Raw genomic sequence first — 17423 nt, 5'->3', positions numbered from 1 at the left:
AATATTTATATTTTTTAATAAATATTACAAATTTGTACTAATAATTGTGGCGGTACATCGCCACTACATCTGCTGAGTCCACAGTGTGGCGATCAGCAGGAGCTGCCATGCCTCTGCCTCTGGGTGAATAATCCAGCGCGCCCTTTAGGAGTTCAGTTAGCCGGGCTGCAAAAGGGGATTATATTCCCCTCTGACCCAGGGTGTATCAAGGCCTGCGAGGAGACAAAACAAACACCAGTTCTTGTCGGCGTAAGAGCAGGCCGAGTCGCAGTTGTGCAGTATTTGTTCGCGCACTCCTACCAGCTCACCTCTTGGTTTTATTTAACGCGGCCTCCTTTCCCGGCATAGTAATTAGTATTCTCATCGCTACAGTAATCAATACTAAATATTTAAAAAATCGTTGAATTTTATCTAAATAATTTGTGGATATTATTAGGTTTAATTTTTGTTTTTTTATTAGTAAAGGTAGTTAGTTGTAATCTCCTGTCATGAGGCCACGTGCAAGAGCGAGACGAGTGAACAGAGGAATGACGCGGCGAGGGTCAGTTCCGGCGGCGGGCCACGCTCCGCTGCGCTCTGCCACGGCGCGGCTATATAACGAGCCGGCGGCGCTGCGCCGCGGGCCATTAAGGAGCAACTCGCCGGCGGGGCAGCGCGCGACGAGGAAGGTGGAGAGGGAAGCGTGCGCGCGCAGCCTCAGGCTCCTCCCCCTCCCCCCTGGCCGGCCCGCAGCCCGCGGCACACGCGCGCGCCGCGGGCATGGATCTCGTCGGCACCAAGGTGTTGGTGCTCGTCTTGCTGGGGGCGCTGCGGCTGGCGTGCGGGCTGCTGCCCCTGGCCGTCACCACGCGCCTGGGGCTCAAGGGGCCGCTGCGCCACGGCAAGGTAACCGCTCCGCCCCGAGACGCCGGCTCGCGCTTCGCACGCCCCTCCCACCACTCTGGCATTTCCAATTACATCTTCAACTCGTCTTCTGGAGACTGCCACATTGTTTTAGTCTGTCGTAGGCCGCCATCTTGTTTTTTTTTTTCGTATACTGGACGCAGCCATTTTTGTTCCTAGTGTGTGCCATTGTCGCTCTATATCATTAACGTAAGGTTAATCTTTACTTTACCTTCAAGTGTTGTCATGAACCTTATAGGCATACTGTATTAAATATTTTGTACCAAATATATGAGCAGCGAGGTTATTCGAATCATAACAGGTCAGTCCTCCAGCACGCCAGGCACCGAAATGGCATGCAGTCTTCTCGTCGGTAACGCGTCGCTACGGGACTTCAAGAGGGGACCTTATAACTGTAAGCTGGAACATCGCACTTTCCTATACCACTTCCAATACTGTGTGTAGAATGTTTCATACCTAAAATTGTCCGTGAAAATTCCTGGCTTACTTTTTTTTCACTGTTTTTAAAGTACAGGTTGTAGGCGAAACCAATGGATCAGAACTTTTATGAACAAGTGCAGTGGCTCTGAAATGCTATTCGTAAACAGACACTTTAAAATAATTAATTAAATGGGCTCGAGTAGGCTACTTATGTACGCACTTCAGAATTTAAACTTATTCGGTGTAATAAAAACTAACTTTAATGTTGCATGCAAATAATTAATATAAATAAAATAATAGGATTGAAGTAATATTATAAAAACGATCGGTAAAGACTAATTCAATCATATTTAAAATTTAAAATTTTTCAGTTTTGAATATTAATATAAACAAATGTAAATAATTAATTAGTGAAATAATATAGATAAATTTAAATTTATAAAAAAATAAATATATATTGAATGTTTATTATTATTTATTAACTTTAATTGTTTATCAATTAATAATGTAATCATTTATGATGCAAATATATTATACGTACGGGAACATAACCTCACAAATACTTCCATGCAAACGGTCAGAAGACTACTAAACCGTCCACATACTCCCTGCCAACGACAATGGAAACTTACAAGTAACCTGACATCGTTTTACTTACGGAAACATAACCTAACTTACATAAATAAACTTTAAAATACACTTAAATATTTTTAACACAATTTGTATTACGAATACTCACAATAAATAAATGTTTTAAATTATATGGAACGGTTTTCAATATCAGTCACTAAAGTATAAGATTTGAAAGTACATATATAATTTTTATTTGTATGTTGCCTTTTTTTGTATGTAGCCTTTTTTTAATTCTGTGAAAATTTCGTTGCACGGTGCGTGCGCATAGTAACTGTAGGGTCTCATCATTTTTTTCATAACGCACCTAAAGTAGTTTTACTCCAAAATCTGGAGCGGATTGTAAATGACTCTCTCACACCCGGAGCTCTGCGCGCCATTCGGCGGCCCATCCCTTAAGGTGTGCTTCACGTGGCAGTGGCAGGCTTTATGGACTCGAGAGTGGTATATCAGACGACCAATCAAATAATGGTTTCAACAGTTTTTATAACTAAACAACTTTTTTTTATCATTGCAAGTTGACCTTCGGGAAGACAGCTATCGCGCTTTAATATATTTTCAATGACCATAATATTAGTGTGTATGAGCTGCATGATTAAAAAGGTAATAATTCCCAAAAACCGATTCCATGTTAAATTATAAAACATAGCTAACTATTTGTAGCAGTTCCTCACTATTAACTTCATTCAATATATTAATTGTGTGCTTTAAAAAAGGCAAATATTTAAAAACAATCAACACAAATATGTTGTGGCCAAAAAATAAGTCGACAACAAGATTCCATTCTTCTGTACCTATCTCTCCCGCTATCATTCTGCTGAAACACTAATATTAAGCAATATTAAAACAAATAATTAATTAAGTGATCAAGTACTTGTTTTTAAAAACTGCTTTGGTAGGGACTTTTTTGGAAATTTCAAAATAGCACTATGATTTATAATACTCCACTATTTTTCATTAAGTCGTAATAAGGATACATCTTTATTACGAAAAAAAAAACTATCGCGTTGTGTTTGGTCACCATATACCATAAAGTTTCGAATTATCACATGGATACTGATGCGCGCGATTTTCCTGGCCTAATGTTTGTGTACTAAGGATTAGTGTGTGCATAAAGATTATATCTTCACGTGTTGGTACGGGAAATGGTAAAAGGTAATAAAAAATATGATCGCATTATTATGTATTTTGTTTCTTGTTAAGCGGAAATAAAATAGGAAGTGTTTCAATAAGCTCACTGAGAATGATTTAGGCAAGCAGTGATATACGTTCTTAAGTTAAGATTGTACACTATAAAGTGTTTATTTTGAATTGCCCTTTAAAGTCTCTTTAATAAATAAATGCCTTAATAGGTGCTGGAACGCACATGTAATACATTTCATCTCAGTCTAAATACATCCTTTGTCTATAAACTTAAACTACACATCACATGGAAATAAATAGATATTAATTTTTTTGTAGGCAAACATTATATTTTCTAGAAGTTATCTTGTTACAATAATAGAATTTTGAAGCACTGGCATAATTATTCATAACTAACTGCAATACACACACACACACATATATATATATATATATATATATATATATATATAAGGTTCTCTTTGTGATTAAATAATAGTTTCAATATGAAATTAGAATAGCGCGATGAAACCGAAATAAAATAAAATTATGTTTTAACATCGTCCAAGTCAAAAACAAATTATTTATATATGAATGTTAATGCCTTCCCCCCCCCCCCCCATCAACCCCTCTTCGGCAAAAACTCGAACAACTTGTTGCACAATCATTCGTTTAATCGTGTTCGTCACATCAGCTTGGTGTCTTGGTGATCGTTGCCATAATTATCTGCTATTATTTTTTTATTAAGTTTCTTTGAGATAAAAATAATCCTTTTGCATAATGAATTAAGTTAATTTCTAACGTGTTTTCGTATATGTATTGTAAATATGTCCACCACATCTTAATTCCAATCTGAAAATATGACTCAAGAAAACGAATATTGAATAAATTTAAAAGAAAATATTTGTATTTGTATTTCATTTCTTGAAAATTGCTTATGACTTCATCTGCTGATCCTATAGAGTACTAAACTACAAAACTGTCACAATTTTATGTTATAACCTCTTTGCCTTCTGTGGTATTGAATTTAAATATGTTGGGACCTGTATATTTACCAGCTTTTTTCGACTTTTAACTCCAGTAGTAGCTCATATTACACCTGAAATTTGATTTACTGACAAATAGAATACTTAAATTAACAAGCTAAAAGGATTAGCTCTGGTTTTACTGAAATATTTTTGCAAATATGATTAAACGTTAATTGCGAAATTGTGGAACCAAAATGACATTTAATGAGCACTTTGGTTGCCACCTGGGTATCTTATTTTAAAGCCCCTATTATCAGGGGAATGTTTCACAATGTATTTAATCACGTTCTGACTATCGATATGTGCCCCAATATTTTGGATACGTTACAGTAAGATTATATTGTTTTTTGTAGGTAAGTAAGGGTATTCCTCAGAACTGATGAGCACCGAACAATGGTTGATTAACCGTAGCTATATGGAGTTGGTGTAACTAGGACAGGATGGTCGAGATAATTCTGGAGTGAGCCGCCATTTCCTAACACATTGTCTATATGAAGGGAACACAAAACATTCAAATCAAACCTATGCCCGATGAGGAAATTTTATCAGAGGTAAACCGACTCGGCCGGGAATCGAAGTTGGTATCATTTGATAACCAGCCAGGATTCCTGGAACGAGACCTAAAAACCGCATAGAAGTGTTTGGTAACTATCGCACGTAGCGATCTCAGCAAGAGATAAAAGCGTCGCTGATTCAGTGTTCCCTTTCTTAAAAGTTAGTCATACTACAAAAAATATTCTTTGTCACGTCTTACATTGAAAAAGAGGAACAATTAAAGAAAAAAACTTGTTTGTTAATATATATGTGTACATGTGTATATATATTAATTTATTCAAATTCATTATAAATATTTGAAATAATTGGATTCTATGTGGCGATGCTGCTGAAACGAAAGTAATGAATTTAAAAGACTCAATTAAGAATACAAACTTTTAAGAATGCTCTGTGTCCTAACTCAGAAAATAATTTTTTTTACACAGAAGTAGTTTATTTTTCTCTTAAATATGTTTTTTACTGTGATATTATTCCACAAGATTAATAACATATTTTTTTTTATTTTTTCTGCGGTTGCTATAATTGCTATAATTCTGTTCATGTTAGAAATGATTGCCATTATTTTATCCTCGCAAGTGATAGGTTTTAAATTCAAAATATTTCAATATATTTCCAATTGCCATTGAAACCGTTCCTTATCGGAAAATACATAACATTACTGCGTTGCGGGGGTTTTCGAGACCCGGTATACTGTTTTGAAATTCATCAAATTCATATTCAAAATTTTTTTTATTAACACAAGTTTACACTTTACAGATTTGTTACTTATGACGAGACATTCCAGCACTAAGTGCTTTTTTGCCTAATCTAATTTATATATGTATAAGAAAATTATATTCATCTAATTGCGGAATAGTTCCAGCGACTCTCCAGCTATGGGTGAGGTCGACAGCCTGTCTCGTAACGCAGTCCCCGATGAGTAATCGCCAGTTATAGCATCCCGGCCCGCTTGCACGGAACCGTTACGAAACCAGGCCGTGGCGAGGGCGACCGAGCGTGGAGACAGTTTCTACCGGCGCGGCGGCGCGCCTCGTCAGACGTGGACCGCGCCGAGCGTATTTGCTCAAACACGAGCGTGTTTGCTCAACACGAGCGTGGTCGCTCAACACGAGCATGTTTTTGCTCAACACGAGCGTGTTTTGCTCAATACGAGCGTGTTTTTGCTCAATACGAGCGTGTTTTTGCTCAACGCGAGCGCGTTTTTGCTCAAAACGAGCGTGTTCGTTTTAAAACGAGCGTGCTCGCTCACCCCGTCATGCCGGTTGACTGGTCGCTTAGAGCTCTTCCAGAGGAGAAGATAATCTTCTGTACTTTTTTTTACAAAAGATACATTTGGAAAACAGTTGCCAGTACCACAAGAAAGAAATTGCAACTTTTTACTATACATGGCTATGGTTATTTTTGCACATATGGAATACTTTTTTTATATAATACTTAGTATTTCTTACAAAAATCTGCGCATAATTTTATCTTTCAATCTAGGTTTCATTCAAGTATTATTTGTTTTTAAACCATTAAAAATATAATCGGATATTCAACAACTTGACTGTATTTTCTTGTATGATGCTTAGTAATGTGCACAGTTAATACTGGATAGCTATTCAGGGAATGGTTTATCAATAAATTTAAATATTTGAGGTAATGGGACAACAAAAAAAACATAAATGCTCGGGGTAATAAACCGAACCCAGTGTTACTGCAGTTGTGTTCATGTAAATGTACAAATTTACAAATATCTCTAATTTTTTCATGAGTATTTCTGTTCCATTTTCAAAAACAAAAAAACCATTTTCAGTGCACTCTGATGAGCGAACGCGGAGAGTGGCGACACGGCCTGGAAAGCTAGTAGATGGATAGGCTGCGGCGGGATCACAGACTCTCTGGGCTGTCTGAGCGGTCCCGGAGATGCAGGGCCGGTGCAAGGTCAATTGGCGCCCTAGGCGAAAAACCTTAATGCTACCCCCCCCCCCCCCCTGCTGGACTGCTGGCCCTAAAAAAAATTTTCCTTGCCTTAAAATACATCACGTAAGCCTAAGATTTTGTCAAGAATTAAATGTAAGCAGGCTTGTGTTTTTTTTTTACTTTTTTACTTATTACAAATCATAAGCAGGTCACCATGGACTTTAAATAATTGCTTATATCAATATAAACATTCCAAACTGTTACAAAAATCCATTTTCATCTAGTTTCAATAATCGTTAAACATATTATATGAGCTGTTATGTGTCGTGCTGCGCCGCCCCCAGCTACTTGGCGCCCTAGGCGGTTGCCTAGTTCGCCTATTTGGTCGCGCCGGCCCTGCGGAGATGTGATGGACCGGCCCTGCAGAGATGTGATGGACCGGCCCTGCAGAGATGTGATGGACCGGCCCTGCGGAGATGTGATGGACCAGCCCTGCAGAGATGTGATGGACCGGCCCTGCAGAGATGTGATGGACCGGCCCTGCGGAGATGTGATGGACCGGCCCTGCAGAGATGTGATGGACCGGCCCTGCGGAGATGTGATGGATTGGCCCTGCAGAGATGTGATGGACCGGCCCTGTGGAGATGTGATGGACCGGCCCTGCGGAGATGTGATGGACCGGCCCTGCAGAGATGTGATGGACTGGTCAGGAACCTTGCGGTGTTCTGCAGTTGGGGCTCTTCTCTGAGTCAGCCGCAGTTTATCATTGAGGGTGCTGGGTGGCATCGATATCCGGATGGGTTGTCTTAGCCTCTCGTTGTAGCTCTCCGCCAAACATTTGTAAACGAAGCAGAAATATTCATGTAAAATATGTAACAGATATTGATTAATTTATAAATTTAAATTTAAAACAACTCTATCACTACGAAATAGTGTTCGCAGTGATACTATGTAGGTTCGGATGATTACCCGGGAATTCATGCTTTGTGTTGTCCCAGTATTTGTAATACGTTCCCCGAATAGCTTCCCAGGATTAACTGTGCCCATAAATAAGCATAAAAATACACAATACAGTCCAATTATTTATATATTTTCCACAACTTAAAAATACTATGCTTGAATAAAATTAATTAAAATATAAAATTATGCGCCAATATTCGCAAAACAATTCGCAGTATTATCTTGAGGAACTTTCTTTATAAATGTATATGTTTATATATATATATATATAAGGATGAGGAATGATGGAGGGATAGAGGAAGATGGAGGCATTTTACTTTGGTGACCCAGCCACAGTCTGGACGTAGTTGACTATGATGATGTTGATGATGATGATGATGAAGACTTGCACACGAATAAGTAATATATATATATATCATCAACATCATCATCAACATCATCATAGTCAACTACGTCCAGACTGTGGCTGGGTCACCAAAGTAAAATGCCTCCATCTTCCTCTATCCGTCCATCATTCCTCATCCTTCACTTTATTCCAGTCTTCTTCTCTGTCCTGCACTCCTTTAACTATCTGTTCTTGTTATTACAGTTGTGGCCAGTCTTAAAGAAAAAAATTTAATTGAATACTTAGCACTAATTATTATTGCCCAAGAGAAACTATTTGTAGCAGTCGGAAACCATTATTTACAAAAACTCGTTGAAAATTAAGTGATATGCTCAAACAGCGCCAAAACCTTTAATATTAAATGCTATAAAAATTGTTAAAACCAACATGGCGTTTTTCAACTACATATCATTAAGAGTATAAATTGAATAACAACAGATGATGCTCATAATGGAATATCGAGAAAATGTATTTACAATATTCTAATTTCAAATTTTCAATTTTAAAAAACAAAGTTTAAAAATATTTTTTTTTAAATTTTCATTAAATAACAAAGTTTTGTTTAAACTAACTGTTCGTGTATATATATATATATATATATATATATATATATATAACAATGTGTTGTACAAAGTTACAATGTATTTCTTGTAGTATTACAATCTATTTCTTAGCAACTGGATTTCAAAGGAATCTTTTGTAAAAGCACAGAAAAATGTTTTCTGTGCAAACTTGGGTCGCGGTGGGATGGCGGGTCCCTCCCCACTGCCAGGTGGTCACACCGATCCACTTCCACCTCTTTCGGGTAGCACACGTTGTCAATGAAAGAATGTCCCTTTTTCAGTGGCATAAAACAGTTTAACTTAGACTGTTTGCTACAAACCCTACATCAAATTAAAGGTCAACTAACCTAGTTTTTCTTACAAATGATCAATAGGTGCACGTTTACTTATACGGCAGACATCTAACCTAAAATCCAATTTTCCCCACACTTTGCTTAACACGTCTGGAAGCAATAGCCTCTTCAATTCTGTGTCTCAACTCTGGCAGATCATTAGGTAGCGGCGGAACGTGGACTATAGGGGAAAAAAATCACAGGGCGTTATGTCAAGAATATTTTTTTTTCCTTATGGATTCATAACCTATGTTATTATCCTGCTGTTTTAAGTAGATTCAAAGAAACACTGCCTATTGTAGCCGTTACCATGGAGCGACTTTCAGAAAAATTTTATATAGTTTTTTATTTCATGATCCATAGACCCCAAAACCATGGTCAACTTAAAATTTTATATTTATCATAACATTGTGGACACAATAACTGTCGCAAGTTTTACATACCACTTCCAAACTGGTACTTGAAATCTAGTAGTGTAAACTCTCGGTCGAGTTCGTTATGGGCAATATCCGACCAAAGGGGTATAAATGGGGAATGTTTTTTAAAAACAGAATAATTGCTGTAACTAACATACTATAGAAAATAAAACATCCGTTTTAACGTAGGAGTAATACCAGTATATTTTGTGTGAATAGGTTTTTTAAACGACCAACCATAACTGCAAGAGGTTGAAAAAACAAGGGTTGGAGGACAAAAAAATTCATAACTCCCTTCGTAAGCAAAACATCGAATTCGTACAAATTTTGTATTAATCTCATATTTTTTTAACTGTCTAAAACATGTTTTGAATAAATTAACTATTGCTCCAAGGAGTTAAAAAAAAATTAAGGGGCAGAATTTTAAAAATAAGTTGTAACTCGCTAAGTATGTACACTATCAAATCCGTTCAAATTGTTTGTAAATCTCTTAGTTTTTATCTAAAACTTTTTCTAAAACAATTTTCGTTAAGACAAACCGTTCAAATCCATTCAAATTGTTTGTAAATCTCTTAGTTTTTATCTAAAACTTTTTCTAAAACAATTTTCGTTAAGACAAACCGTTGTTGCAGGGGATTGAAAAAATAAAAGGGCAGAATTAAAAAAAAAATCATAATTTTCGTACCATGTATACAGTAAAATCCATTCTGTTTTATTGTAAAACACAGAAATTTTATTTTCAACTTTCTTCTGAAATAAACGTATATAATACCAAACATTACTTAAAGGGCTGGAAAAACATGGGTTGGAGAACCAAAAAAAATAAAATAAAATAATAACACCCTTCGTAGGCATCACCATCAAATTCGTTCAAATAATTGGTATTTATTATAATTTTTATCTTAACCTTTTTCTAAAACATTTTTTGATTAGACGAACCATTGCTAAAAGGGGGTAGAATTTTTAAAAATATTTATAACTCTCTTAGTAGGTATCAAATCCGTTCAAATTGTTTGTGTATCTTATAATTTTTACCTCAAACTATTGTCTAAAACAATTTTTGATAATACAAACCATTACTACAAGGAGCGGAAATGACATGGGTAGAAATACAAAATGTCACTATCATTTTAATAGCTATAGTATCAAATCAATTTTAATTTACTATAAAACGCCTTAACTTAATCTAAAACTTTTGGCTGAAACAATTTTTGTTGAAACGAACTGTCACCGTAAAAACAGGGGTTAAAATTTAAAAAAAAATTAAATTCTTAGTATCAAATTCGTCGGAATTTATTAATAACATCTTAATGTTACCTCAAAACTTTGTCCAAAAAGAAAATTTTAATACGACTTCGTATTATTACAAGGAATGAAAAATAATTTTTGAAGAATAAAAATATTTGCATTAACTACCTTAGTGGGCATACTATGAAATTCGTTCAGACATTCAATGTTGGATGCATTAAGTTAAAAACATTAAAAATATTTTCGCTGCATGGAATATGAGAAAATGTTAAAGAGATCTTTTTTTTAATGTTGGCTAACATATAGGATGTTATGTGGAATTCATTAAGTTCTTAAATTTTTCAAGGAGTTTATAGAATTTTCCAAAATATTTCCAGAAAAAATAGGTACTTTAAAATCTGCCTAAGCTGTGCCGAAAGGAATTTTTCATTTAAATTATTTTGGTAAATTACTGGAAGTCAACTAGGTATATGACGCAAATAAGGCAAAAATGGATTTCTGTATTTTAAATTTACAAAATTATATCACTTGTGCCTTTAAACACACTGAAAGTTTTGTAATACTTAGTTTATAATTTAAATATACCTTCCTCTTAGAGTGTCAAATCATACAATAATACAGCGTATTTTCAAGTTGTTTATTAATCATGCGAAAACTGATCTTGAAATTTTTAAAAACTTTAATTCTATCCTTTTTAAGGTTTCGCAATGTAATTTTTTTTTAATTGCTTGTTGCTCCTGCTTTGCTTTATTCTTCTATTATTATGATTTATTTTGCAATTGTACAATTTACTCTTATCTTTTTCAATATTTTTTCTAGCAAATTTGAAACAGAGCATGGCATATAAATTTTGTTAGTACTTCACTGATGTTAGATTATTGCCTAGAATACATTGAAATAATTTTTGTTCACAGAATACTTAATATGGCTACATGTATTGTATCAGCTTATTATAAAAGATTAATGACGGTTTTCAACTTAAATATGTAAACGGAAGTAAAAACAAAGACGAAAGTTTATTAAGAAGTCATCGTAATATTCTAAAGAAGGAAGGTTTTATTTTTAGGATACTTTATTAGAAACTTATAAACAGAAAGTTTCGTGTTTATATTGCGTCATCAGTAGGCTACTTATCAACTTTGCTAGCAAAAAATTAAAATTGTGTTTTATGCGGCTGTAACATTGTGTCTGTTTTTTTTAAACTAAAACATGACCTTCGGATCAGAGCGGTAATAGTTACGCAACAAGCGCTGGAGATAATTGTGACCAGGTTTGACGTCAACGCGAGAAAAAGAAGAAATCACCGCGTAGCCTATTAACCGGTTATCGCTATGACTGAAACAAAAATAAACACCTGGAGAGTCAGAGCATTCCTTAGGAAAAAATCTCAATGCGTTTAGTATCCCCCTCGGACCCATAAGAGCACATTTGATTACTTTTAGATTAGTTTGATTCAATAATAAACTTCTGAAAAATTAACGAATTAAATAGTGATCCTCTTTTACTTCAGAATTTTTTAATAAATCCCTACATACAGAGGTAAGTTTGTGCTAAAATAAATTTATGATCTATGTTCATAACATCAAGAATATTGCCACAGATCTAAGATTTCAAAACACTTTTTTTTATAAAAAAATTTTTCTCTATATCAATTTCAGGTTACGCCAACTTCCGAACAAAAATGGTAACAAAACTCTGAAATGTTTACAAATTAGCTAATTAAAAAGACTTACATAAATGTGAAACTTATATCAATTTATTGTTCTATATTTACTGCTTGTAAGTTATGCATTTTATTTACTTGAAAAAGAAAATTTTTATCAAACTACCTTAAGAAAAAAAAAATATTAATATTTACTTGTTACAAATAGTTAACTGACTTTTTGACAGCTTAGAAAATACCAGAAGTTGTCAAATTAATTAAAGAGAAATGATATAGGGTTTTGGGAAAAAAACGGTGAATAGTGTTAACCTGAAAAATAATAAACAAAGTTAAGAGAGAAAATATTTTACGCAACCGATAAACAATTAGATATAAATAGAAGACGTTACATAACTACAGGTTATTGAACGAAGAAAATAACATTCAAATAAAGTTTTAAAACATACAGTGGCAATTGACAAATTAAGTATGGTAGAAGACACACAGCTATAAAATGAAATAAACCATAGAACTCTTAGTTTTTAAACTCTTCGTTTAAAGAAAACGAAGAGTTAAGTAATTTAACTTTATTGAATGAAATATTCAATAGCCCATAAATATTACTAGAACGAAATTGATGGGAATTTTATTTTTTCGAAATTAAAAAATACTAAATTACGTAGGATTGAATGGTATACATGAAAGCACAAAACGACGTACTAAGAGCAAAAAATTTTGTGCTAAAAACACAGGAGAATAAATACTGAGAATTAAATTGACAAAGTAAGAAGTAGATCTGAATAAATTATATTCCGATAAAGATCAGTAGGTTAAAATGTTTTGATAGATATCAAATTTGTTTTGGTTTGTGTGTTAAATACATGCGATGGTTTCAGAGTCCACAAACACTTTATCGTGATATTAAAATTAGTTAAAACAGGGCAAACAAATACGAGATACACAGACTATAAACACTAACCTGTAAAATTTATAAGGCATTGATAAGTGTAATTGAGCGTTGATGAAAATCATTGATCCGGAAAAGAGTAAGTCATAGGTAGTGACATTTCTCTTACTATTTCATTAATGACCATATTGTTAATAGTGAGTAAAACAGTTCAGAAACGATAGCCCAATTTTTTGATTACAGTTTTATTTATTAACTAATAGTAATATATAAAAATATGTTCGGGCGCAATGTATTTCTTGTTGGACTACGATTTTGGTAGTAGTGGCCTGCCAGTCGTAAGGATTTGGCCACCTTGGACTCAAAATTCCTCAAAATTCCACAAAAATGACTCGAAATGACACAAAATTCCTATAAACATCCCTATTTCAAAGGAAAATTCAAGTTGTTGAGGGAAAAATTCCCGTTTAGTTCCTCGAAAATTCAAAATTCTATATGCCCCAAATGACTTTTTCCTTTGAAAAAAGAAATTCCTAAAAGCGGCTTAATAATCCTAAAAAAAAGCTGTAATTCTTAAATTTTTGACCAAAAATTCGAAAAAAATCCAAAATTAATATAAAAATTATTTTATGAAAATTATTATTGATTCGATATATTAAGGTCCTTGGTACGATCCTTATTCAATGCGAAAATTTTAATTTCAGGTAAAAAACAAATTCCATAAAATAAATTAATAATAACTACCTTAAAAAGGTATAAATTCCTCATCTACCAGCTTCCAATTGATTCGATCGATCATTGTCCTTGGTTCTATCCTTGACCAATATAAAAATTTAATCACTTATTTAATCAAACATGAAGAAAAATTCCTAAAAGTGGCTTAGATTCTTCCTCTACTACCTGTAAGTAAGCTACCGATGCTATCTTGGCCGCCATCTTGGAAATTTGTAAATATTTCGCTATAAATTTGGGAAAAATTCCAAAAATCAACAAAAAATTAAATTATTGACTCGATCAGTACCCGTCCTTGGTTTGATTCACAGTCAGTAATAAGAGTAACTAAAAGATAAAATATATTTTTTATTCTGTTTCCCATTACATTTTGTGGAGTTTATTAATCATTCTTTCTACAAAAAAAGGACTCTGAACAAGATACCTGTCCGGTGTAATATATACATTTTCGCTATGCCTATCCATTGAAGTCTAATTTGAGTACCTTCCAACCAGGTCTTGCACAATGTTAGACGTATAGGCCAAGTGTCAGACCACGAGGCAACGCCATGTACAATGTTGGCTATAGACCACATGTCTCCGAACCACGGGGCCAATCGCCCCGGCTACAGACATAACGATTCAGATTCAACAGTAGGATATGATCGGTCGCAAGATGCGGTAGGATACAATGACTCCAAATGTCTATGTCTACATTTGTATTTGGCTCCAACAGTCTTTATCTCCAACTGTCTTTGGCTCCAACAGTCATTGGCTCCAAAAGTCAATGCTCTAATGCTCTAATTGCTCCATCAGCTCCAAGCGCTCAAAGCTGTAAGTACTCCAATGTTGAAATTGTTACAATTGCTCCAACAGCTCCAATAGCTCCTACAGCTCCTACTGCTCCATCTACATTTGGCTCCAACTGGTTTCATTTACATTTTTTGATCGAATTTGGCCTGATTGCTGGTATGAATTTATTATTACTCTCCATTTTATCAGTCAGTGGTGATGATTTTTACATCTTTAAGTTAGAAGTTTATCACGAGAACTCGACATTAGATAGAAATCCGATTTCGAGAAACAAAACAATTACTTTTGAAATCCAAAATATTATTTTTTCTTTCAATTTCATACACTGCAATATATACAAGTCGTTATGTATGTAGCCAGCTTCCCTCAGTACCTACTTTGAGTATGAAGGATAATTATTTGGTGTGCGAATAGTTTCCTGCACAAAGCGAATCATGTAGATGTCTTAACCTATCGACCAATATGTTAGGATATTCCCATGATGCGTACCTAATCAATCTCTTCTGCTGCTATCATCTTCCTTGCATGTTTATAATAAGAATTATTAAGATCTCTGGAGTCTTCCATTTCAACATCAGCATCAAGGTCACTTTCGTCATTGATCCAGTGATCATCGCAAGCTTGATCAGAATAATTAATTTTAACACATCGTTTCCAACGTTTTGGTCTCAATCCTTCATCACTGTCTTCGATCTTGTGAGCTGCAGGTACGTCATCACAGTCTTCGATCGTGTCAGTCTCAGATGTGTCATCATAGTCTTCAATCATGTCAGCTTCAGATGTGTTATCGCTGTCTTCGATCTTGTCAGCTTCGGGTCGTTATTCCATGGTTCGCATTTTCATGGAGGTGACTACGTATTAATGCATTAATTGAGAAATGCTAAAGTCTTTATTTATTTGCTTGTTTAAACATGTATTACATGGTATAAATAATGTTTGTGAAATGTGTTATTTTATTTTTTGAACTTGGAACATTAATTTAAATGGTGAAATATTAACTTAAGTAATATTCAATTAACTAAATATTTTTGAGCCTAAATTACATTGTTGCATCTAAAAAGAATCTAACCAAGGAAATTTACTATTCAAACCAAATAATAGAATATTTTTTTATTATTTTTTGGATCTTTTAATATTTTTTTGGTTGAAATATACATATTTTTAATATAGCTGTCAAGATGGCCGACAAGATGGGGAACGCGAAAATAGTTGATTGTATACTGATTTAAAGTACTGAACTCTAGCAGGTAAAACATAAACCAATATGGCAGCAATCTAGGAGATGAAAACAAAATGGCGGATCGAAGTTGGCCGCCATGATATCATTTTGACGGAACTAATATATTTCTTGGTCAAATTTGTGTGGATCAGAACGCTGCTAGTCCCCATGGAAGAACAGCCTGTCGCCATTTTAATCGAATGGCTTCGTCTGGTTCGGACCTAGGACTCGAAGGTATTATTAAAAAAGTATTTTTTTTTATAAATTCAAAACATTTTTTCTGATGGGCATGACTTCATAATCCAAAATGGCAGAATCATAAATGGCCCAAATTTCTAGAATCCCAAGAAGCTGATTACAAAATGGCAGCCTTGTTCAAACAACATCAGAAATTGCATTCGAGGTCAAAGGTCAAGGTCAAATACCACAGTCAAAGTCATCGAAGATGGCCACCGTGAAATCATAAAGCAAGATCGTGGTCGTTTATTGACCTGCTCCTTGCTTCTCAGCCTTCAACCTGTGCAAGACTCCACCATTCCATAATACTAACTTAATAACAATTTATTTCAAAACTAAAAGGCACGCTACTGAAGCACAACATTTATAAACGTATTTCAATATGTGCCTTCCTTCGTGTTTAAGAGTTTACAAGTGTATGAAAAGATAATCAATTATTAGGCTACAGTTTGTTTATAAAAGTGACTACTAATGATCATCTTCATTTTCTTGTTTCTTCCAGATGGAGGCCTTCATATCATACTTCCTGTGCTTTGGCGGCGGAGTGCTGATAGCGACCAGCTTCATACACATCATACCCGAGGTAAGGGAGGCCATGGACGCCATCAGGACGAAGGGCGACAGCATCATCCCCAAGGACTCGGTGTTCCCGTGGGGGGAGCTGTGCATCTGCGCGGGCTTCTTCCTCGTGTACCTTCTGGAGGAGGTGGTGCACCGGCTGTTCGACGCGCCGCACGAGGAGGTCCGGCAGGAGGTCGCGCCGGCGGGGAAGACGGTCGGCAAGATCGTGCCCACCACGTCGCAGGTCCACCTGCTGGTCTCGTCCTTGTCCATCGACAGGCTGGCCAAGGACTCGCCGCAGGTGCTGCCGCCTGTCGGAGGAGGAGAGGAAGGTGTGACCCACCACCACCACCACCACCACTGTCGGGTGCACGACACCGGGGAGGCGCCCACGCCGGACCGCGCGCCGCAGAGCGTGGCGGAGAGCCTCCGGGGACTGCTGGTGGTCGTCGCGCTGTCCTTCCACTCGGTGTTCGAGGGCCTGGCGCTGGGGCTGCAGCCGACGGCGCGCGACACGTGGTACCTGTTCGCCGCCGTGGCGGTGCACACGGCCGCGCTGCTGACGTGCGTGGGGCTGGAGCTGGCGACGTCGGGCGCCGCGGCGTCGCGCGTGCTGCTGTACGTGTCTGTGCTGGCGCTGGTGTCGCCGGCGGGCGTCGCGGCGGGGCTGGTGGTCACGCTGCACTCGCCCGGCGGCCCGCAGGCGCTGGCCGTCGCGGCGCTGCAGGGCGTCGCCGGCGGCACCATCCTCTACGTCACGTTCTTCGAGGTGCTGGAGCGCGAGCGGCGGCGGGAGGCTGTGCCCGGTGGCGGCCTCGCCAAGCTGGCGGCCGTCTTCTGCGGGTTCAGCGTCATGACGACCCTGCAGG

The 17423-nt window shown here is 36.5% G+C and overlaps 1 protein-coding gene across 1 annotated transcript; it reads left to right on the top strand.

Annotated features, from left to right (window-relative positions):
• The first annotated feature begins 666 nt into the window (after positions 1-666).
• LOC134541716 (uncharacterized) lies at positions 667-17117 on the top strand. The gene is made up of 3 exons (XM_063385363.1): positions 667-885; positions 16496-17010; positions 17054-17117. Exons 1-3 carry the CDS (start codon positions 760-762, stop codon positions 17115-17117), a joined length of 705 nt encoding a protein of 234 aa, XP_063241433.1. The 5' UTR covers positions 667-759.
• Positions 17118-17423: the final 306 nt, after the last annotated feature.

This window comes from Bacillus rossius, assembly GCF_032445375.1.
Source record: "Bacillus rossius redtenbacheri isolate Brsri chromosome 4 unlocalized genomic scaffold, Brsri_v3 Brsri_v3_scf4_1, whole genome shotgun sequence".
NCBI classification, from domain to species: domain Eukaryota; kingdom Metazoa; phylum Arthropoda; class Insecta; order Phasmatodea; family Bacillidae; genus Bacillus; species Bacillus rossius.
This window is presented reverse-complemented; position numbering and strand designations above follow the sequence as displayed.